The sequence below is a fragment of the Dama dama genome, chromosome 15 (genome assembly GCF_033118175.1).
Source record: "Dama dama isolate Ldn47 chromosome 15, ASM3311817v1, whole genome shotgun sequence".
In the NCBI taxonomy this organism is placed as follows: Eukaryota; Metazoa; Chordata; class Mammalia; order Artiodactyla; family Cervidae; genus Dama; species Dama dama.
The window spans coordinates 67,590,549-67,615,164 of record NC_083695.1 but is presented as its reverse complement, the minus strand read 5'-3'; the positions used below and the strand labels follow the sequence as shown (position 1 = coordinate 67,615,164).

Here is a 24,616-nt window from a genome sequence, read left to right as displayed (position 1 = left end):
AAACAGCCAAAGTGCCCATCAACAGATGATTAGTTTAAGAAGATGTGGTATAAATATCCAATGGAATACTACTCAGCCATAAAAAGAATGAAGTACTGTCATTTGCAACAACATGGGTTGGCCTAGAAATTACCATATTAAGTGAAGTAAGTCAGAGAAGGACAAATATTACAAGTGATAAGTTATGTCAATTATTATATTATTAGATATGTGGAATCTAAAAAATAATACAAGTGACTCTGTGTACAAAATAGAAACAGACTCAGAGAAAATAAACGTATAGTTACCAAACGGGAAGGAGAGGGTGGAAGGATAAATTAGGAGTATGGGATTAACAGATACAAACATAATACATAAAATAGATAAGCAATGAGGATTTACTGAATAGAACAGGTAGTTATGGTCAATATCTTGTAAAAAGCTATAATGGAAAATAATCTGAAAAAATACATATGCAATTGAAAAATTATATTTTCTTATCACATATACCTTTATCATTCTGATTAAATAGACATGAACATTTTTAAAAAAATATGGGTTCCCTTCATCCTGAAACACCCTTCTTTTGTTCAAGCTTCTCCTGGGATCTCTACCTCCAGCACATGGTCAACAAGGAAACTTGAATCATGCCACTGGGACTTTGGATAAATTAAAGAATAAAATGTTACATTATTTCATAGATCAAGCTAATGAATAAAAAAAAAAAAAACTATACAGTGTTCTTCCAATAGAGCATTCAGTGTGAAACCTAAACCTTCATCTTTCATTTCTTCCTTTTCCTACTAGGAACGGGACATCTCTGGGTATTTGGTTGGCAGGAACAATGCAAATGGAGTGGACCTGAACCGCAATTTCCCCGATCTCAATACCTACATCTACTACAATGAGAAGAACGGAGGCCCCAACCACCACTTGCCCCTTCCAGACAACTGGAAAAGTCAGGTATGAGATGAAATTTGCATGCAGAAGCAGGTAAATCAGCATCTGGGATTTCTTTCTCGATCTACACATCAACTAAACAAACAAGAATGAAGCAACAACCCAGTTCTGTGCTAATCTATCCAGAGCAGTGCTGACCATATCGTATGCCTGTTTGTATTTCTTGCCTCCCTGAGCATAGAGCCCTTCACTGAGCACAAGATGTTTGATGTTAGTGGTGAAGGAGGTAAAGCTGGTATCATACTGTTGCACAGCACTTTACAATCTTAAAGAACTCTTTCTCATCATAAAACTGTGGTAAATGCATCAAGCAGTGTTATCCATCCCCATTTTATAGATATCACTTAGAGAAAAAATTAACTTAAACTCACACAGATAGCAACTGATAGATTCAAGACTAAAACCTAGTCTTCTGACCCCTCATCCAACATTCTTTCTACTGCACTATCCTGTCAATGGAGAACTGTAGGATTCTAGAGAGAAATCTCTCTTGCATGTGATGAACTGTGTGCTTATCAACAATTAGCAATAGAAAAGAGGTTCAGGGATTCTCACCCTTGGAAAGAAGCTTTTCTTCTTTTCTTTCTGTCTCCCATTGACTACTTTACCATACTCTCATTTCCTTTTTTCAATCAAAGATCACATTTGATACTCCCAGGTCTCTTACCTCTTCATATTAGAAATGGTTTCATCCTAATGGTTGGCCTCTTCTTGGGAATGACTGTTGTCATCCTCGGAGTATCACCACCACCCTGTTTCTTACACTGTATGGCTTAGTACTAACCATTCTCCTTGTGAATATCTGAGCATAGAGACTGGGGAGAGAAAAGTAAAGCAGATATAAGGCTTTATATTGGGAATTCCTAGATGAATATTACCAATTTTTTCCCATTGCAACTGAAGCAAAAGTCATGCTGACATGTTTAGACTTTGGATAGCAGCTATGCTCTTGGCTCAAGTAAATAATAAATCAAAAATAACTTTGTACTTGTCATATTCAGTCAGAAGGATGCTCTGATTTATTAAACTTGTCTACGTGAAGTAAGGTAACTGAGCCAGTAATAATTAAACTCCATTGGCTCCTCTGTCTGCAGCTCAGAAGGAAAAAAACAATGAGAAGTCTCTCACTCTTGATGGGACAGCCTAAAGTGCCAGGAACATGAAAGGTTGGCCTCCTTCTGATGGATGGAGGCTTAGGACATGGAAAAAGGACTGCTTTAAAGCATCTGAGCCCTGGTCAGAGTTGTACTGGTTCCTCTGGGATTATATTCACTCTGATTGAGTGGGGCTCAATATTATTCATTTGGTCTCCTTGGGAATAGAAAAAACCAGAACCTTCACAAAAGACCCTTGATCCAGGAGGAGTCATTAACACCACATAACTTCTAAGCACATCCATCTGGAGGGGAGGAAAAACTGTGAAGACTATAAATCATTTACTTACACTACAAGTCCAATAGATTCAATGCTTTCTTTAGAATACTGTCATTTGCTAGCAATATAATTTGTAGTAGAAAGCATGGACTCCCATTAACTAGACAAGACTGGCCCATATTACAGTATATCTAATTCATGGAATTTGGATATGACCACAATCAGTGAACTAAAGTGGACTGGAATGGGTTACTTTAACTCAGATGACCATTATATCTACTACTGTGAGCAAGAAACCCTTAGAAGAAATGGAGTATCCAGCATAGTCAACAAGAGAGTTCAAAATGTAGTACTTGGATGCAGTCTCAAAAATTACAGAATGATCTCTGTTCATTTCCAAGGCAAACCATTCAATATCATGGTAATCCAACTCTATGCCCCGACCAGTAATGCTGAAGAAGCTGAAGTTGAACAGTTCTATGAAGACTTACAAGACCTTCTAGAATTAACACCCAAAAAAGATGTCCTTTTCCTTATAGGGGATTGGAATGCAAAAGTGGGAAGTCAAGAAATACCTGGAGTAACAGGCAAATTTGGTCCTGGAGTACAGAATGAAGCAGGGCAAAGGCTAATAGAGTTTTGCCAAGAGAACGCACTGGTCATAGCAAACACCCTCTTCCAGCAACACAAGAGAAGACTCTACACATGGACATCACCAAATGGTCAACACCAAAATCAGATTGATTATATTCTTTGCAGCCAAAGATGGAGAAGCTCTATACAGTCAGCAAAAACAAGACTTGGGAGCTGACTATGGCTCAGATCATGAACTCCTTATTGCCAAATTCAGACTTAAATTGAACAAAGTAGGGAAAACCACTAGACCATTCAGATATGACCTAAATCAAATCCCTAATGATTATACAGTGGAGCTGAGAAATAGATTTAAGGGACTAGATCTGATAGACAGAGTGCCCGATGAACTACAAACGGAGGTTCGTGACACTGTACAGGAAGACAGCAATCAAGACCATCCCCATGGAAAAGAAATGCAAAAAAGCAAAATGGCTGTCTAAGGAGGCCTTACAAATAGCTGTGAAAAGAAGAGAAGCTAAAGGGAAAAGAGAAAAGGAAAGATATACCCATTTGAATGCAGAGTTTCAAAGAATAACAAGGAGAGATAAAGCCTTCCTCAGTGATCAATGCAAAGAAATAGAGGAAAACAATAGAACGGGAAAGACTAGAGATCTCTTCAAGATAATTAGAGATACCAAGGGAACATTTCATGCAAAGATGGGCTCAATAAAGGACAGAAATGGTACGGATCTAACAGAAGCAGAGGTGGCAAGAATACACAGAAGAACTGTACAAAAAAGATCTTCACGACCCAGATAATCACAATGGTGTGATCACTCACCTAGAGCCGGACATCCTGGAATTCGAAGTCAAGTGGGCCTTAAGAAGCATCACTATGAACAAAGCTAGTGGAGGTGATGGAATTCCAGTTGAGCTATTTCAAATGCTAAAAGATAATGCTGTGAAAGTGCTACACTCAATATGCCAGCAAATTTAGAAAACTCAGCAGTTGCCACAGGACCGGGAAAGGTCAGTTTTCATTCCAATCCCAAAGAAAGGCAATGCCAAAGAATACCCAAACTATTGCACAATTGCACTCATCTCACATGCTAGTAGAGTAATGCTCAAAATTCTCCAAGCCAGGCTTCAACAACACATGAACTTTCAGATGTTCAAGCTGGTTTTAGAAAAGGCAGAGGAACCAGAGAGCAAATTGCCAACATTTGCTGGATCATCAAGAAAGCAAGAGAGTTCCAGAAAAAAATATATTTCTGCTTTTTTGATTATGCCAAAGCCTTTGACTGTGTGGATCACAATAAACTGTGGAAAATTCTGAAAGAGATGGGAATACCAGACCACCTGACCTGCCTCTTGAGAAATCTGTATGCAGGTCAGGATGCAACAGTTAGAACTGGACTTGGAACAACAGACTGATTCCAAATAGGAAAAGGAATACATCAAGGCTGATATTGTCACCCTGCTTATTTAACTTATATGTGGAGTACATCACGAGAAACTCTGGACTGGATGAAGCACAAGCTGGAATCAAGATTGCTGGGGAAAATATCAATAATCTCAGATATGCAGATGACACCACCCTTATGGCAGAAAGTGAAGAAGTAAAGAGCCTCTTGATGAAAGTGAAAGAGGAGAGTGAAAAGTTGGCTTAAAGCTCAACATTCAGAAAACAAAGATCATGACATCCAGTGCCATCACTTCATGGTGAATAGATGGAGAAACAGTGGAAACAGTGGCAGACTTTATTTTTGGGGAATCCAAAATCACTGCAGACGGTGAGTGCAGCCGTGAAATTAAAAGATGCTTACTCCTTGAAAGAAAAGTTATGACCAACCTAGACAGCATATTAAAAAGCAGAGACATTACTTTGCCAACAAAGGTCCATCTAGTCAAAACTATGGTTTTTCCAGTAGTCATGTATGGATGTAAGAGTTGGACTATAAAGAAAACTGAGCACCAAAGAATTGATACTTTCAAACTATGGTGCTGGAGAAGACTCTTGAGAGTCTCTTGAACTGCAAGGAGATCTAACCAGTCCATCCTAAAGGAGATCAGTCCTGAGTGTTCATTGGTAAGACTCATATTGAAGCTGAAACTCCAATACTTTGGCCACCTCATGCGAAGAGCTGACTCATTTGATAAGACCCTGATGCTGGAAAAGATTGAGAGTGGGAGAAGGGGACAACAGAGGATGAGATGGTTGGATGGCATTGCCGACTCAATGGGCGTGAGTTTGAGTAAACTCTGGGAGTTGGTGATGAACAGGGTGGCCTGGCGTGCTGCAGTACATGGGATCATAAAGAGTCAGACACGACTGAGCGACTGAGCTGAACTGAACTGACAGGAGAACATTCTACATGTCAGCATTACAGCAGATGTGTGGGAGAAGGAAGAGGTTGAAAATCATTGTTGTAAACCAGTAATTTTCAGATATATTTATTAAACTCCAAATTTCTGCAGCTCCAGAAGCTACTGGAAAAGTGGGTAAGTTGAAGAACCCTTTCTTTATTACACAAGAGAGGCCAAACTGGAATTCTGAGCTCAGAAACCCTGTGCTACTCCTCTTCAAATTGCTCTTTTTCTCCCTTTCTCTCCCTTTTTTATTTGAGACTTTATTTTTTTAAGGAATTTTAGGTTCACAGCAAAATTGAATGGAAAGTATAGAATGTTTCCACATATTCCCTGCTTCCCATTATCAACATCTCCCACCCGAGTGGTACATTTATTGCAATGATGAACCTACATTGACTTGTCATCATTACCCCAAAATCCATAGTTTCTATTAGGGTTCACTCTTCATGTTGTATATTCTGTGGGTTTTCACAAATGTGTCATGACATTTATCTACCATTTTGCATCGTGCACAATAGTTTCACTGCCCTACATGACCTCTTTTTAGCTATTTTGAATAGTAGGATTCCACATTAGATTTCATTTTGAAAGTGTTCTTTTCACCTAATTTGTTACACTGTCAAGCAAAAGATCAAAATTTTTCTGTCTGCACTTCTTGTATCTGGTAGAACTCTCTTTGCTTTTTTCAGCCATGCCATCCTCTCAGGCCACTTCCTGTCAGACATCCCATCCTTTTCGGCCACTTCCTGACAAACTCACGTGAACAGCCATCTGGCTTTAGTTATAGCTTCACCACCAAGCTCTCATCTCTCCTCAGGTGGAACCCGAGACCCAGGCTGTGATACAGTGGATCCGCTCCTTCAACTTTGTCCTCTCAGCCAATCTCCACGGAGGGGCAGTGGTGGCCAATTACCCATATGACAAGTCCCTTGAGCACCGGGTCCGAGGTTCCCGCCGCACTGCCAATACCCCCACGCCTGATGACAAGCTTTTCCAGAAGGTATGCAGAATGGCCATCTGTCCAGGCAGAGGAAAGTGGGGCTCAGGAGAGTGACAGAGGTCAAATCAGTTAACACAGGACCCTATTAGGAATGAGTTGACAGAAAATGATTGAAAATACCTCCTGCTCATTAGGAGCTTGTGATCTAGTATATTACATTTTGTTTTGAGTGATAAACCATACATTTATGAAAAAGTAGATAAATAGGAAAGCTTTATAGTACAGTTACCACAATGTAAAAAAATACTTGTTGGTGAAAAGGAAGAAATATACTGACAGCCTGATAGTGCTGGTGGTAAGCTAGAGCATTAAATGTGAATTTCAGAGGCTCTAATTTACAGTTTTATAGTAATATGGCTGTATAAATGTAAAATATACCATGCATAGGAAAAAGGCTTATATTATAGTTCAAAACAGTGATAGAATAAAATTAACAGATTAGTTATTTTATAGTTAATATTCTTAATAATATATAATTAATAAAATAATAACATTATTTAGTATTTCAGGTTGTTTTTTCTGACTGAGTCTTATGACTTGTGGGATCTTAGTTCCCTGGCTGAGGATTGAATCTGGGTTCCCACATTGAAAGTACCAAGTCCTAACCACTGGACTCCAGGGAATTCCCCTATAATGATAACATTAATTCAACAGTTAATTAATTACATAGAGAATAACACCAGTTGTCACTTTGCAAAGCAAATATATTATTGTATTTTCTTCTCTAGTAATCTCATTTTGTCCATTGTTATAAAATAGTAATGAAAGAAAATGATAGAGATTTTGAATCTATCCCTGTCCCTTTAACATACATCTCTCACTCCCAATATATAATTCCTTTTGTGATGAAGACCTGTCTTACTTGTTTCTTGATTCTCTCTTGCAAAACTCAGGTGGAAACTAAGGTACACTTGGAAGAGAGCTTGTACATGATTGAATGACACCCCTCATTTTGCACTTGAAGAAATTTAGGCCCAATATTGTGGGAACAGCAGGAGACAGATCTCCTAACTCTAGTCCATTCCACACACACACATATACTATCTCTGCATTTCTCCTGGTATTTTCTTTCACAAAAGGAAATAATCAATTGTTTCTACCTAGTGGGGTTTTTGGCCTCACCCTGCTTCTGAGTATGAGCATTGCATATGAGTTGGGGACACTCAAGGTCATTTTTCACCCGCTTTACCTGTAGCTGGCGAAGGTCTACTCCTATGCACATGGATGGATGCACCAAGGTTGGAACTGTGGGGATTACTTCCCAGACGGCATCACCAATGGGGCTTCCTGGTATTCCCTCAGCAAGGGTAAGAAGAATGCTGGGCACAAGCGTGCTGTAAGCTGAAGTAGACTGGGACTCATTTTTCCTTTTAAATTGTCAATTGATTTTTGCATCCTGTCAGAGATATGACAGGAATGCTATTTTGCGTTCAAGTAGAGGATCTGAAAAATGAGAAGCCTTAAGTTGACATTTAACATCATCTTGTAATTCTTTAAAATGGAGGTTGGAACACTGTATGGTCCTCTAGAACTGATGGTTCATGTAGTGGATTAAATCATAGGAATGTAGTCAAGTGGTTAAGAGTGTGGTCTCTAAAGTTACATTGGGTTGAAACCCAGCTTGCCCATTCACTAATTATGTGGCTTCAGGCTAATTACCTAACTTCTCTGTGCTTCAGTTTCCTTGTTTGTACTTTAAGAATAACACTACTTGCATTATGATTTTTATGTAAGTATTAAATAAAATAATGCACATAGAGCATGTGGAAATGCCCGCTTTATAAATATGAAGCTTTTTCTAAAGTGGCATGAGATATGCCTCACATAGCAAAGATGAGGAGAGATGCCAGGCTGGACAGACAATTCCTCTGATATGTGCTCTTTCTACCCTGCCTGCCCATCTCCCATCAACAGGGATTTGCCATGGACATTGGCCACTGATAACATAGCAGACACCTTAGGAAGAGACTCTTCTCTCTATTCTTTGGGCTTTTCCCATCACTGAGGGTCAAGATGTAACCTCTGTTTACAAACCTTCAGTACATAAAGAACCTAAGGATAGGTAAGAGCTGAAGTAGGAAGCCAGGTTCTCTTAGGAATCATGTTGGAGCAGCTCTCTTCCCCCATCCTCTCACACCTGACCTGTCAGAGCCCAGGTAGTAGAAACTCACTGGTGAGGGCTGAGCTGATGTGTTGTCCTATGGGGACTGGGAAGGAGGAAGGTTAGGAAGTCATCATGTACTAGGAAGATGACAGACTTCTTGTGGCCAAAAACTCACATGAACCCAAAGCAAGAAGATTGAACTTTACTTTGGTTTACTTTAGGAAAGCAGTAAGTTGTTGTTCAGTCACTAAGTTATGTCCAACTCTTTGAGACTCCATGGACTACAGCATGCCAGGCTCCTCTGTCTTCCACCATCTCTTGGAGTTTGTTCAAATTCATGTCCATTGTGTTGGTGATTCTGTTTAACTATCTCAACCCTGCAGCCCTCTTCTCCTTTTGCATTCAGTCTTTCCCAGAATCAGGGTCAAAGCAATAAGTGCTTGCGTGCTGAGTCGATTCAGTAGTGTCCAACTCTCTGCAACCCCAGGAACTGTAGCCCACCAGGCTCCTCTGTCCATGGGATTCTCCAGGCAAGAATACTGGAATGGGTTGTCATTTCCTTCTCCAGGGGAATCTTCCCTACCCAGGTATTAAACCCACGTCTCTTAAGTCTCCTGCATTGGCAGGTGGGTTCTTAACCACTAGCGCCACCTGGGAAGCCCCAAAGCAATAAGTACCCCCTCCCAAATTTAAAATATAAAGTATACTTTTCAAATACTTGTTCCTCCCTTTCCCTTCCCATTTCTGGGATAGCATAACCCATGCCTCCACTAAATCAATCATTTAGTCATTACCCCAAATTAAATGGGTGTAATTCCAAGATCATGAAGTTTATATCAAAATGATAGTGAGGTTTCTAGACCAGCATCATCAGCATCACCTGGGAACTTGTTTAAAAAAAAAAAAAAACAAGTACTGGATACATACTGAGTCAAAAACTCTGGCGCTGAGGCCTAGCAATTTGTATTTGGCTGGAAGTCACAGCCTTCTAGGTAATTCTGATTCAGGGAGAGAATCAATGTAACAGGCTAGAGTTGTTCTCCAGCTTTCCCAATTCTTTTTAATAAAAGCTGTTTGCACTCATCAGCTTAGAGAGCAGTAAAAAGTTGATTAGATGAATAATTTTTAATCCCAATAAGTTTGTGATATAAATACCACTCTAATAATCAGAAATATATTAAAAAATGATTGATTCAGTTGAATAATATGCAGGATGGAAACAGGCAAGCATTTGATGAAGAAAAATTATAACTGCCTTCTGCTTTCTCTGGAGTCTGTTTTTCTAGGGTAACTATTTTCAAGTTGGTGCTGTGTTCTCAGGTAGGAGAAAGGGTGTGAAGGCAAGATAGCCATCTCATCTCTGACCTCCCAGATCTGAAGAATATCACAGTCCAAGAGAAGAATCTATCCCCCTGAGAGCAGTAATTGTCTGATATGAAGACATGAGTAATAAGCAGACCTTGGTGTGATAAGAGGGAGAAGAAGTAAATTTAAGTCTTGAAATGGAAGAAGTAAAGAATGGAGACCACACAGTGGGCATTCATGAAGGGAGAAAACTGGAAAGATAGATAGGCATGTGAATTTGAAAACTGGGGAAAGGGTTTATGGAGGAGAAAAAGATATAAAGAGTTAGAACAGCAGGTGATGGGAAAGAGAGTGTGGGGAAATTGAATGCTGAGTGGGAACCTGATTATACAGCTCTGCCACTGCTCTCTTCCCCCTAGGAATGCAAGACTTTAATTATCTCCATACCAACTGTTTCGAGATCACGCTGGAACTTAGTTGTGACAAGTTTCCGCTGCAAGGGGAATTACAACGCGAGTGGCTGGGTAATAGGGAAGCCCTAATCCAATTCTTGGAACAGGTAAATTCCGTATTTTAAGTTTCCTGGTCATAGGAAGGGAAGTGTTTTCTGATGGTAGGCAAGGTATTTTGTATGACTCAGGTCTCACTTTTGCTCTGACTCAATACAATAGATCTCAGCTTTTCTACCAGTGAAATTAATTCATTCCACTTTGTTGAGCACAGCTATCTGTCAGAGACTGTACTCTGTGCTGAGGATTAAGAGTAAACAAACGTATATCTCTGCATGTATGCAGCTCATATTCCAGTAAGGAGAGACAGACAATAAATAAAATAATTTGTAACATGTTAAATGTAAAATGCTATGAAGAAGGCCTTACAGAGAAAGTAACATTTAAACAAACTTACAGGAGGTAAGGGAGTAAACGGTTCAGATATCTAGGGGAAAGGGGGCTCCCTGATGAAGTCATAGTAGCAAATGCAAGGCCAATAGTAAGCAGATGAAAAGATGCTCAGAATCACTGGAGAAATGTAAATCAAAGCCACAATGAAGTACCACCTCACACTCATTAGGATGGCTGCTATAAAAAGACGAATTTAAAAACAATGATGGAAAATAGCAAGTGTTGTGAAGAAATCAGAACACTGGTGCAGTGTTGGTGGGAATGTAAAATGGTGTAGCCACTATGAAAAAACAACGTGGTGGTTCCTGAAAAAAATTTTAAAATAGAGCCGCCATATGATCCTGCAAAACCAATTCAGGGTATATATCCAGAAGAACTAAAAGCAGGATCTCAAAGAGTTATTTGTACACCTGTTTTCAGAGCAGCATTGTTCACAGTAGCCAAAGGTGAGAACAACCCAAGTGTTCAGTGATGGATGAAGGGACAAACAAAATGTGGTATAGACACACAGTGGACGTACAACCTTAAGAGAGAAGGAAATTCTGCCATGTGCTACAATGTGGATGAATCTGGAGGACATTATGCTAGGTGAAATAAGCCAGTTACAAAAAAAACAGCAATTTTATTTATATGAGGTATGAAGAGTAGTCAAATTCATAGAGATAGAAAGGAGATTAGTGATACAATTTGACTTAGATTTTAACAGGATCACTCTGACTGCTGTTTTGAGATTACTGGGGATTGTGGTGAGAACAGAAAGACCAATCAAGAGTCTGTTACCATAATCTTTGTGAATATCAAGTGCAGTGGCACATGGGGAAGGGCTTTGAGGACTCTCAAACAGGGCACAAGTGTTTTGTGAGCATAACTCTACACTATAAACTTTCCTACAGGTCCACCAGGGCATCAAGGGAATGGTGAGGGATGAGAATTATAATAATCTTGCGGATGCTGTCATTTCTGTCGGTGGGATTAATCATGATGTCACTTCGGGTAGGTGGCCACTGCTTTGTGAGGTGAGAAGGGAGCCTTTACTGCTTCACTGTCTTCAGCATAGTCAGGAAGCCAATTTGTAAGCCAGTGAGACCAGCAGGGACGTCAAGGACACTGGAGGTGGAGGGATTGGAGGAAGGAAGGATAACAGGATTGAGGACAGGAATTAAGAGTCAAGGGCCAGGAAGATGCAAATGTGAACATCTCTCTCAGCATTCAGGAGTCACTGCCTCCTACTTTGTTAGGAGTGTTTTCTGGGATTGAGGTTATTAATAGCTCTCATACTGATATGAAATGGGATGGAAAAGAAAAGGACTATAAAACTGATGTTTAGTCTTGACCCTAAGCCAGGCATTTTGCTACAGCTCTGTTTAGGAAAAAATTGGTAAGATGAATCCCATAGTAGGCTCCCTGAGGGCAAGATTGATGGTGGGAGCAGGTCTTCTTGGAACCAACTTGAAACTTTCTAGAATGGTACAGACTATCTCAAGGCACAATGGTGTTGCAAACTGCCCCAGCCCAGTTTGATCTTTGGGGTTCGGGTTGTTTGGTTGGTTTTTCATGTAGAGCAGTAGCTCCCAATGGCTAGGGGCAGGTGAGATTTGCCTGCCTCCCCCAACCTTGATACCAGCATGGCTCAGCCACATTTCACCATGCTAGCTTTACCAAGCAGGCATCTTACAGCTCAGACAGTCTGTTTAAACTGGATGAAATCTCAATTTTAAGGAGATAACTTACATTCTTTAAGGTGCTTCCGACACCTTTTCCATGAACAGTTCATTCAAGGCAGAGGCAACAGCATTCTAAAGGCAGAATTCTGTAGACTCATAGTCAAGCATCAGACACCAGATTCTTCCAGTCCAGTGACTGGACCCAGGACTGTTCAGGGAACCACGCTGTGACATGCCTAAGAGCTTCAGGGCTTGCTGGATTCTTATATCCTATTCATGCAAGGGTGGGAAATGTCTCATTCTAGTCAATCAACATATGTTGAACACCACGAATTTCAGCAATAAGAACCCATTTCTAACACACAGGATGCTAAATTGATAAGTTACTCATTTCACTACTGGAAGAGCTCATTGCTAACGTTCATTATGCTACTTAGCAAAGCATCTAGTGTTGCTAAAAGATAAAGATAGCTGAAGCCATTGTAACAGCTGCATCTGGAATTAGGCCTTTCTGGTACAGTGGTAGCTAACCACTCCTAGTTGGAACCTCTAATTAAAGAAAATGACAGTCCCTAGGGTATAACAAAGTATCCAGTGTATGCATTATAACACACTGCTTTTACTAAGGAATTTTAAAGTAAATTATAGACATTATAGGTAGCAGAGACTTCTTCATTATTTATTATCTCTCATTCTTAATTGCATTTATTATGTCAGTTCTTCATTGCTGTTACAATAAAAAGAATTTTAAAGGCACAGTCATAATTTATTCTAAAGAAATATAAAGTCATTAGCAAAAATACTACATCCCTGTCTTGAGAAACAGGTTTTCTTTTCAGTTTTATTTTCCCCTTTTGATGGTGATGGAAGAAATATTAGAAATAAGATTCTCAAAATCAGATATTTAGGTCATTTAGTCCAGCCCTCCCACTCAATACAAAATTACATACAAGAGAGGAAGGCTCAAGTGGGAAGGGATATATATATATCATATATACATTTATAATTATTATTGATTCATGTTGATGTATGGCAGAGACAACCAAAACATTGTAAAGCAATTCTTCTCCAATTTAAAAAAAAATTACACTTTTACAACACCACTGACATCTGGTTGTTTGAATCATGTCCACTGATACAGGTTGTGCACTGCACAAGTGTGTAGCTTTTCTAGAGCCCCTCATTCCATTCAGTCTCTGCTTACAATTTCAAAAGGCAGTCCATTCCTTTTTTGGTAACTCATATTTTGTCGAATTTTTACTTCTGTCCTCATTCTTATTTCTTCATGTAAACATTGTTTCTTCACAGTGACTTTTCAGACGTTGAAACAAAGGTCTCATGTCATCTCTTTACCAGGAAAAACATTCATGAATCTTTCAACCTTTCTCCTAGTGACTCTTCAGTGGACATGAGTTTGTTTTAAAATGCATGCAGGATCTAAAATTAAACATAGTACTCTCAGTGCAGAGCACAGTGAAAATCCTACTTCCCAGGAGCTGAGGCCCATGATCTTACAAGGTTAGGACAGCCTATGATTGTTTTAGATCTTTACCAGTTTCATCATGCTGTTTAAAAAAATTAAGCTTGTGGTCAGCTAAACCCCTCAGATTGTTTTTCATATCACAGCCTCATCTGGGGCAGATTTCTCATCAGCGGACTGAGTTATATCCTTGTAACTTTTAGGTGCCCATGGCGATTACTTCCGGCTGCTGCTTCCGGGTACCTACACTGTCACTGCCACAGCACCTGGGTTCGACCCAGAGACCGTGAGTGTGACCGTGGGTCCTGCGGAACCCAAGCTGGTAAGTTAGGCTGACCTCTACAGAGCACTGTAAAGATCACGTAGGCAGAGTTACAAATAATCAATTGTATAGTTCTAACTCATGGGAAATAGATGGGGAGACAGTGGAAACAGTGTCAGACTTTATTTTTGGGGGCTCCAAAATCACTGCAGATGGTGATTGCAGTCATGAAATTAAAAGACGCTTAGTCCTTGGAAAGTTATGACCAACCTAGATAGCATATTAAAAAGCAGAGACATTACTTTGCCAACAAAGGTCCGTCTGGTCAAGGCTATGGTTTTTCCAGTGGTCATGTATGGATGTGAGAGTTGGACTGTGAAGAAAGCTGAGTGCTGAAAAACTGATGCTTTTGAACTGTGATGCTGGAGAAGACTCTTGAGAGTCCCAAGGAGATCCAACCAGTCCATCCTGAAGGAGATCAGTCCTGGGTGTTCATTGGAAGGACTGATGCTGAAGCTGAAACTCCAGTACTTTGGCCACCTCATGCGAAGAGTTGACTCATTGGAAAAGACCCTGATGCTGGGAGGGATTGGGGGCAGGAGGAGAAGGGGACGACAGAGGACGAGATGGCTGGATGGCATTGCCGACTCAATGGGCATGAGTTTGAGTAAACTCTGGGAGTTTGTGATGGACAGGGAGGCCTGGAGTGCTGCGATTCATGGGGTCGCAAAGAGTCGGACACGACTGAACGACTGAACTGAACTGAACTGAACTGAACCTTTGCCAAGCTTCCCTCTTTCACCACCTAAAAAAACAAAGTTAGTGCTCCCATATGCTAATTTTTCTTCTATCATTATTGTGTTACATCCTTCCCCATTTCTTTTGGTTTTTCCTTTTCCTTCTCTTTAACGTAGCATTGTGATTAAAACACTGCCAGATTCTAAATCCAGCTCACTTGTCTGCAGACCTTGGACAAATTACCTGATTGCTCTCATCCTCAGTTTCTTCCTCTGTTAACTGGTGATAATAATGCCTCTTTCACAAGAGGTTGAAATGAGAAAGTACACATAAAGCATTTAGTACAGTGACTTACATGTAGAAAGTGAAGTGAAAGTGAAGTAGCTCAGTCATGTCCGACTCTTAGCAACACCATGGACTGCAGCCTACCAGGCTCCTCCGTCCATGGGATTTTCCAGGCAAGAGTCTGGAGTGGGGTGCTCAACAAATGTTAGTTTGTAAATCCCAGAGACCTTGCATACACAGGCTTACAAGTCTTCTCGGTCATCAGTAAGGACCACCACCAGATGGCACTCTGCCCCCTTCTGGTGCCCATGTGCCCAGACAACCTTGCTTTCCACTCACCTCGGGGCTCTTCAATATTCAACTCTCCAAAAGGCTTTCTTTTATAGACAGGATGAGAAGTGAAAAACTTTTTTGATCTATAGCTTGGGCCTTTTTATCTTTGGTCGTTTGGGACTGGGATCTCAGAGCCAGAGAAGCTCAAAGATCATGGACACTAATCCTCAGGTTTCTCAAACAAAGGAAAGGTAATGAGGCTGTCCTGGTTAATGAGCATCTGTGAACCTTTCCCTCATGTCAGGTTGTCCCTTGGGCCCCCTCACTCTGTCCTGTTCCTTCTCTATACATCCTGAGAACTTAACAGACCCTTCCTCCCTTTCCCTGTTAACCCAATGTAGTCAAATATCTTGCCTTTTCAAATAGTTATAGGTACTATTCTTTGAATAGCTACTGTGTGTCAAACGTTACCTGAGAGCTTTCCAGAATCATCTCATTTAACCTTCATAACAACCCTGTATATAAACCCATTTGTGGCTGAGGAAGCTGAAGCTCAAAGAACAGGAGTAACTTGTCCAGTACCCCATGGTGAGTAAGTGGGAGCCAGGAGTCCAGCCTCTGTGAGGTTTCAGGGCAGCTTTCTCAGCCAGTCTGTTACATGGCCTTGTGCTGAGCTCAGCACCTGTGTTCGTAACCTCTTTTTTAACACAGGAATCACAGAAAAGAGCTCTTTAAAGACTTTGAAAATTCCTTTGAAATTTCTAGACAGTTCCCCCTTTCCCCTGTTCTAGTCCCTCCACTCCCTTCTCCTGCAGGATATAAATGACTTCTACTTGCAGATGCGGGAAGCAGAGAGTAGCTCTTTCCTGGCAGCCTATTAACCTGCTCCCAATTTCCCAATTGGTGCACCCTCTCCCTTTTTCCTTGTTATCCCCCTGCTCCTCATCTACCCTAAAATCAAATGACTGTTAGGCAGCTACTTACAGAAGTCTTGCACTATGTGTAAGTTTATTCAATTGCAAATTCAAACAAGGACAAATCCTCTTGAGTAACAAATTAGGCTTCAAAAGATCTTACTTCCTTTCTCATATAACCTTTAAATGAATTGATATAACCCATCATTGTATCACGTATAACTCCGAGGGGGGGAAATTTATCTTTTGGATACATTTCTCAGATAGTGTCACAACTAAAAATCCACTTATTGATCCCAGTTGAGTCGCTTTCCCATTCTAAAGCAGAGACCTACTTGATTGAAAGAAAAGAAAAAAGATCATTTACTAGAGGGTTTTTGTGCTACAAGTAAAACTCTTTAAAGTGTCTCCAAGAGTCCAGTGTTTTCCCCGTGACTTCCCTCACTGCCGTCCAGATGTCCCACGCCTTTCATTTCCTCTGTCCTCGTCTCATTTTGTTGTCTCTCTCTCTTTCCCCCCCACCACTTTCCTTTCCTTGATTGACACTATATATAAGAAATAGTACTGATATGGTACAATTGGCTTTGATTTCTCCAGCTTTGGGAGAACTAGCTGGCTGTGGGTTTTTTCCCAAAGGGGCAAGAAATAACCCCATAAAGAGGTCTGTCTGTCACATGTTTTCCAACTCCCCGCTGGCTTCGGCAGCTCAGTCTGTTCCCAGGGCCTGAGAGCCAAGGATGCCTCCAGGGAGTGTGGTTAGAACACTGTGCCACACCCTCGCCTTTCCCTTCCTGGGCCAGAGCTCTAGGGCTTCTGCACAGCCCACAGATTCCACACTTGTCAATCAGAAGCATTGTCACCTCTGTGTGCATGGCCAGAAGGAAGGTTTCAGTGTACTGCTGGAAATAGTGCATTCGTGCTCGAGGACGTTGAGAATTTAAGAATCCATACTAACAATCTGTTTCTGAAGGTCTGAGGCGTTCTTTGGCTTGCCTGAGCACAGTACCTGTGACTCACACAGTCAGCTTAAAGGTGATGACTGTGGCACCATGAATCTTAACTCTTGTTTTGAACAGCAGTATTGGCAAAAATCATGCCTTGAGTGTAGATATTTTTTTCTATTACATATAAAATGAATGTATGTTAAGTTCATCCAGATACACCCTATGTATTATCAGTTCTGATGCACCGTTTTGGGGGAAATGTGAGCCAAGCCTGTATGACACCACCCACACTGGGTAGTTGCCGTAATATTCTCCTCGGTTCCTTGTCCTCAGGACCTCAGGTAAAGCAGGATCCAAACTGGTCTTCCCCCAATTTCAGTTCTAGGGAATGGAAAACTGATTTCTGTGCTCTCCTAGCTTCTTCTTCTTCTTTCTTTTTTTTTTTCAGGTTAATTTCCAACTCAAGAGAAGCACCCCTCAAGCAGCCCCTAAGAGGAGAATTCCCAACTCAGGGCATAGAGGCAGAGTCTTACCAAAGAAAGTGCAACCCCGGGCAGCTAGGAAAAAAGAAACGATGATGAAGCAACCCCAGAGAGGCCCTGCCTGAAATCTGCAGTGCTCGGGGCAACGCTTTGGAAAGGCTTTGTTCCTGCTCTCCCACCAGAAGAAGCATTCTATTTTATTATCTGAGACATATTTAAATATAAACATATTCAGAACAATTCAGAATGGTTTCCATCTGTTCCAGGGGTAAACCTTCTGATGCAGTAATACATACATGCAAATAATGTTCATTAAGATTTTCCATTTCCAGGAATATGGTTTAGGTCCAGAAGGCTCTGTGCCAATCCATGCTGTATCCAGAGACTGGTTCTGGCTGGTTAATCACTCTCCCTCTAGAGTCTAGCACAAAGCCTGCAACACAGTAAGTACCCAATGAAGGTTTCTGGACAAATGGCTGAAAGGATGATATGACCCATTGTTGATGTTGTTCCCATAGCAAGACCAGGTAGACCATTCTGAAATCCTAGAAGACCATTTCAACAAGAGCCAATAGTTTCTTTTTAAAAAAAATATTACTGCTTTTTAAAAAATAATTTTTATTTATTCATTTTTGGATGCGCTGGGTCTTCGTTGCTGTGCGGAGTTTTCTCTGGTTGTGGTGAGCAGGGGTTACTCTTGATTGCTGTGTGCAGGCTTCTCATTGCCGTGGCTTCTCTGGTTATGGAGCACAGGCTCTAGGCACATAGGCTTAATGGTTGTGGCCCACAGGCTTCCAAGACCAAGGATGGAACCTGTGTCCTCTGCATTGGCAGGTAGATTCTTATCCACTGGACCATCAGGGAAGCCTGAGCCAATAGTTTCTTATTAACTAAAGGATTTCACATACAAACACCTAATCCTTCTGCTACCTATTTTTTTTTTTTTTTCTGCTACCTATTTTTATACACAAGCATTTTAAACAATATGCATCTTTCAAACATTTTCTGGGTCATAAGGATGCCCCTGTGGAATGACTGTGTCCCGACCCTGTTTCAGGAATACACAGTACTCTCCACCCCCCTGAGGTCCCCAGAATGAACCATTTGTACTAAAAGTGTTATGAAGCAAAATAGACGTCACTGAAGGTTTTGAAGGAATGTGCAGTCTTTCATCACTCAAGTTCATAAGCCCCCACTGGGCATGTTCGGGGTTCCTGAGTTCCCTGTCCCCAGGGCTTAGAGGGGGAGTTTACCCATCATCACCCATTTCAGGGCTCAGCCCCAGTGAGACAGGGCAGGCTCCATTTCCCCCCACACTTGCTCCACCTCTCCCCACCTTGTCATCCTCCACCAATGGTTCCTCAGCCTCTCCCAAGCCCAGACCTTTCCCAACATTGAGCAGTTTAGCTGCTCTCAGCAAGTATTCTCACCTCCACCGGAAAACAGGAGGTGCTCTCTCTGTGACAATCCACCTTCTGCAGGAGACCATTCAGGATTAGGATGAACACATGATATATTTTTGTTACCTGAGCAATCTCTCAATCTGTGGTCAAATGGGAGACAGAAGAAAATGTATCTTTTCCCATTTAAAAAGGAAATTCTCTCCTCAGGTGATACTTTCTTTCTTCCCAATTTTAATCCCATATCCCTTGGTTCCCTTCTTATTGTTATAAAAAGGGAACTACTTGAGAGAGCTCTTTTCAATTCAGTAAGACTATGACTGAGGTTGCCATATGCACCTGAGTTTTCCAGACTGTCAATATTGCTTACTTTGATTTCAGCGTCCTTTATACATAGTCGTTTAGCAAAGCTGATGTTTGCAAAGCACGGTCACAGTGCTTTCCCTGGCCCAACAGTATACTTTTATTTATTCATTCATTCATGCAGGGGACATTTATTGAGTCCTTGCTCTCAATAAATGCTGAAAATACAAAGAGAAAGAAGATACAGCGCATGATCTCAGGGCTGCCGTGACCTAGTTGGGAAGACAAATAGGTCATTACACTGCCTTGTGATAATTGCTATGATTAAGTGAACTCTGACGTGCGGGGACAGGGAAGCTGTGGGAAGGGCCCTGGCATAATCTTGGGAAGATCAGGAAAGTCATATTGGAATTTGTAAAGTCTACGGTGAGATGTAACAAGGTCAGATAAAGAGGCGTTGGTCGGGGGCAGGGAGAGGGGTAGTGAAAGATAGGGGAGCCAGAGTTAGGCTGAGGGGGACTGCAAGTACCAAGGTCTGGAGGCACGGGAGAGGGGACCCTTCAGGGAACTGTGAGAGATTCAGCACCGGGGAGCGAGTGAGGTACCCAGAGAGGTCAGTAGAGTGGGGAGAGACCAGAACCTGCAGGACCTTTGAACCACATTACAGAGTTCAGACTTTATCCTGAGAAGAACAAGCAGCCACTGAAGGGTTCCACTGAGGGGAGAGGCAGAATCAAATCTGGAGCCTTCACCCTGGCTATAGCCTGACAAGCTGGCTGGAGCAGCGGCAAGGCTGAGTCACTGCAGAGACTGCTGAGAGCCAGGTGAGAACGTGACCTGGGCGGAACAGCAGGGGTGGGGACCACCAGGCAACTCATGACTGAGCCAGAGGCTTCCTGTCAGCCCCCATGGCTTCCCTGACCTCTTCAAGACTTGCAGCCTTCTCATTCAGGCCCTCCTGGCCTGCCATCCTGAGGATTTTAAGCACTAAAGGAGATGGCAGGTTTTCAACCAAACCTTAAAGGCTATGCTGAGTAAAATTCACTCAAGCTGGAGGTGATAATACAGACAGACTATTATATGGAAAATACAGGGTCTGGCCATGACTGTATAAAATTTTCTCATATGTGGAGGAAGGATGTGAAATCAGAGCTAATGGGGGAGAGAGGCAGAATTCAGAGGACATGAAGAAACATCCTCCATCTTTGAGTCCAGCACTTTTCTGGAGAGTATCCTTTCTATTTTATATCTAGGATCTTATTTTAAATCTTCCACACAAAATGCCAGCCTAGATAGATAATGTTTCCCAGGGGAAGAATACTGTAATTAAGGGCATGAATTTTGGACTCTGACAGACCTGGGTTTAATCCTAGCTCTGCTCCTTATTTGCTGCATGACCTTGAACAAGTAACTTACCATCTCTGATCATGGTTACTCACCTGGGAAAAAAAAATGGAGATAATATCAACCTCACCTGGAGTTAAAGGTGATACTCTTATAGATCAGTAGGCAGGAGAAGGCAGCTTCTGCCCTGGACTCTCCTTGGAGGATTGTAACTCATCAGCTGGGTCGATTGTAAACCAGTGAGGCTTACAGGGGCATCAAGGACTTAAAGGTGCAAAGGCGAGTTTGGAAGTGAGGCAGGTCCTAAGGGGATGAGTCAAGTCTATTCTTTCTTTTTTAAAAATCTCTTGTGCTGGAAGTCTTTAGTGTTCCTTATTCCTCCTAGCACTTTTCCTTCCAAATTGAAGACTCTTGACCCAGTGATCCTCCTCATGTGACTAGGAGGAGAATTTCCAGTTTTAAGGTAGGATGATACCTAATGACTGTTGGACCTGGCACTGGTGCCTCTAGAAGATCCTGCTCTGGTAAGCTGTGACTCCCTTGTCTTTCCTTTCAGCCTGCCTGGTATATATACATACAGCAAGCATATTTGTTGAGTGAATGATTCCATGACTATTTTCACATTTTCCCTCCTCATTCTTTCCTCTTTAACTGTTTTTCTTCTTTTTATCTAGTATAGTTTTGAGCATCCATTTTAATGTGTATTTATTTGGCTGTGCTGGGTCTTCAGTGCTGCTCATGGGCTTTCTCCTGTTGCAGAGAGCAGGGGCTACTCTCTAGCTGCACATGGGCTTCTCATTGCAGTGGCTTCTCTTGTTGCTGAGCACAGGTTCCAGGGCATGTGGGCTTCAATAGCTGCTGCACATGGACTCAGTAGTTCCAGCTCAAGGCTCCAGAGTGCAGGCTCAGTGGTTGTAGCGTGCGCTTAGTTGGCTTGTGGTATGTGGGATCTTCCCAGACCAGGGATTGAACTGGTGTCTTCTGCATTGCAAGGCAGATTCTTAACCACTGGACCACCAGGGAAGCCCTTGAGCATCTGTTTTAAAAATTATTATTGTAAACCATGATAGGCAGAATTCTAAAATGAGTCCCCATGATCTCAGCTTCTTGTCTAAACCCTCCCCTGGCAGGTGGGATGGGCCTTGTGACCAAGATATCACTCCCTGACTTATGTTCCACCATATGACCCAGGTTTGATCCCTGAATCAGGATGATCCCCTAGAGAAGGAAATGGCAAACCACTCTAGTATTCTTTGCCTAGAGAATCCCATGGACAGAGGAGCCTGGTGTGCTACAGTCCATGGGATCACAAAGAGTTGGATATGACTGAAGCGACTTGGGACAGATATGGCAAGAGGAATTTGCAAATGTAATCAGGATTCAAAACCAGCCAGTTCTGAGTTAATCAAAGGGGAGATTATCTTGGGTGGACCTGACCTTATCAGACCAGCCTTCTACTATCAGGGAGTTTCTCTCCCAGGCCTGGGAGGAAGAAAACAGACAGCTGGGTTGTGAATTGCACATGAAAAGAGGCAGCCCCTAGGAATTGAGAGTGGTATTGGCTAACAACTAGCAAGAAAATGGGGACACAGTCATATACCACAAGGAAATGAGTCGTGCCAACAATCTGAATGAGCTCAGGCCCATACTTGGGTATAGTCTTGAGAGATGGGAGCAGAGGGTCCAGTTCAACCACGTCCAGACCTCTGACCAATAGAAGCTGGGTATAATGCATTCATGCTGTTTGAAGCCTCTTATGTTGGTGCTAATCCCCAGTGGTGCAGTGATAAAGAATCTGCCTGCCAGTGCAGGAGGTGTAGGAGACATGGATTTGATCCCCGGGTTGGGAAGTTCCCATGGAGGAGGAAATGGTAACCCACTCCAGTATTCTTGCCTGAAAAATACCATGGACAGAGGACCCTGGTGGTTTATAGTCCATGGGGTCACAAAGAGTCAGACACGACTAAACACAATAGAAAGTTATTAGTAATATATAAACTATCTTGAATTGCTTTGTAAATTAGGATATAAACCAATAAAACAATAATAATCAATTGTGCTCACCCTACTGAATGGTAAGGCTGCCAGTACTTCTACCTCATATGAATGTATGTGGAACCTAGCACAGGAAAAAAACAAAAACATACAACTCTTCTTAAATAAGAGGGGTAGTATAGGCAACTTTACCCATTTTCTCTCTCTCTAAAGAATACATATCTCTGACAGCAGGGAATTTATCCTTCGGATAACTGTGGTTTCTGGCTTCAAATAGTGCCCATCATTTGCACCAAATTGCTTGTTACTGGGTTATGGAGATGTACCATTGGCACAAATACTAAAGCAAGAAAAATGTAAAGCATGTCCAAAGACTCTGTAGACAGAATGGTTCCTTAAATGCTTTAAATGGAGGCTCTTCTGCCCTTCCCAAAGGACCAGAGTCAATAGTGTGTAACATCCCAAGTTCTTCTGTCCACCTTCAGGACATTTTGGAGAAAAAGTGAGAGCAGGAGCCATTTTATTTTATATTTTATTTTATTTTTTATTTTTTTTTCAAGTTAAATTTTTATTTAGTTCAATATTTTTAAGAAATTAAATCCAGTACAAATTTAGATTCTTGTTTGAAAGGTGCTGCTGCTGCTGCTGCTAAGTCACATCAGTTGTGTCTGACTCTGTGCGACCCCACAAATGGCAGCCCACCCAGGCTCCTGTGTCCCTGGGATTCTCCAGGCAAGAACACTGGAGTGGGTTGCCATTTCCTTCTCCAATACATGCATGCTAAGTTGCTTAAGTCGTGTCTGACTCTGTGAGACCCCATGGACAGCAGCCCACCAGGATCCCCTGTCCACGGGATTCTCCAGGCAAGAATACTGGAGTGGGTTGCCATTTCCTTCTCCAGCAGGAGCCATTTTAAATAGCCAAAAGTAATTTCTTACAGTTTGAAATTTTATTCTAATAAGATACAACCCCAGTAGAGCAATGTCATGGGGTCACAAAGAGTTGGGCACAACTTAGTGAACTGAACTGAGAACAATGTCAAGTTTTTAATCTGTGAAAGACCAAAGATAAGATTTGAGAGCAGTTCATTTATTAATTCATTCATCTGACAGGTAGTTGAATCCCATTTATGAATCGAACCCTGTATTATCTGTGTTAAGAGCAAAGAAACAGTGTAAACCGGAAAGACATGGTTTCTACCTGTTTGGAGTTTGAGGATTTGAAGGAGAGACAAAGAACAAAGCAAGTTCATAAACAAATACATAAAAAGAATTAGTAGCTGAGAAGTGGTGCTGAGAGAGAAAATGCTATAAGGATCTATTTGAAATAGGATTGTTTGGGAAGACTTCTCTGAAAAGGTGACTTTTGGGCTGAGATATAAAGGATAAGAAAAAGGAAAAGCTTACAAAGAATAGGAATAAAAAATATAGGCAGAAGGAATAGCAAGGCCAAGGACCCTTCAGCTAACCAGAGCATGGATGGTTCTAGCAACTGCATCTCCTGGGTCTAAGGGTGTATGTGTGTATGCACAGCTTCATCTCCTGGGTCTAAGGGTATATGTGTGTGTGCACAGCTTCATCTCCTGGGTCTAAGGGGTGTGTGTGTGCGGCTGCATCTCCTGGGTCTAAAGGTGTGTGTGTGTGTGTGTGTGTGTGTGTGTGTGTGTGTGTGTGTGTGTGTGTGTGTATGTGTGTGATCTAACATGCTAGAAGCTTAACTTCGCAAAGGTCTACAACTCAGCATAGCATCCAAACCACATTGAATCTAGTCATAAGTGAGCCAGTAAGATTCACTTTTTCCATGGCCAGAGAAAATACCCCTAATAAGACCAGTCATCTCAAAAACAAGGATTGAGAAAGTGGGATAGACTGGCTTGGGACAAATGTGCCATCAGGATGAGAGAAGTCAAAGTTCATGGGTCTGGAGCATCATCTTCACTTATTGCTACCATGATTTGTCTAA

The 24,616-nt window shown here is 41.7% G+C and overlaps 1 protein-coding gene across 1 annotated transcript in view; it reads left to right on the top strand.

Moving 5' to 3' along the window:
* Positions 1-17,815, top strand: part of CPN1 (carboxypeptidase N subunit 1) — a 40,451-nt gene extending 22,636 nt beyond the window's left edge. The window contains exons 6-12 of the mRNA XM_061163126.1: positions 787-942; positions 6,077-6,259; positions 7,455-7,566; positions 10,088-10,227; positions 11,464-11,563; positions 13,918-14,036; positions 17,579-17,815. Coding sequence (XP_061019109.1) covers positions 787-942; positions 6,077-6,259; positions 7,455-7,566; positions 10,088-10,227; positions 11,464-11,563; positions 13,918-14,036; positions 17,579-17,737 — 969 coding nt within the window. The 3' untranslated portion in view covers positions 17,738-17,815. The remainder of the gene's footprint in view (positions 1-786; positions 943-6,076; positions 6,260-7,454; positions 7,567-10,087; positions 10,228-11,463; positions 11,564-13,917; positions 14,037-17,578) is intronic.
* The last annotated feature ends 6,801 nt before the right edge of the window (positions 17,816-24,616 follow it).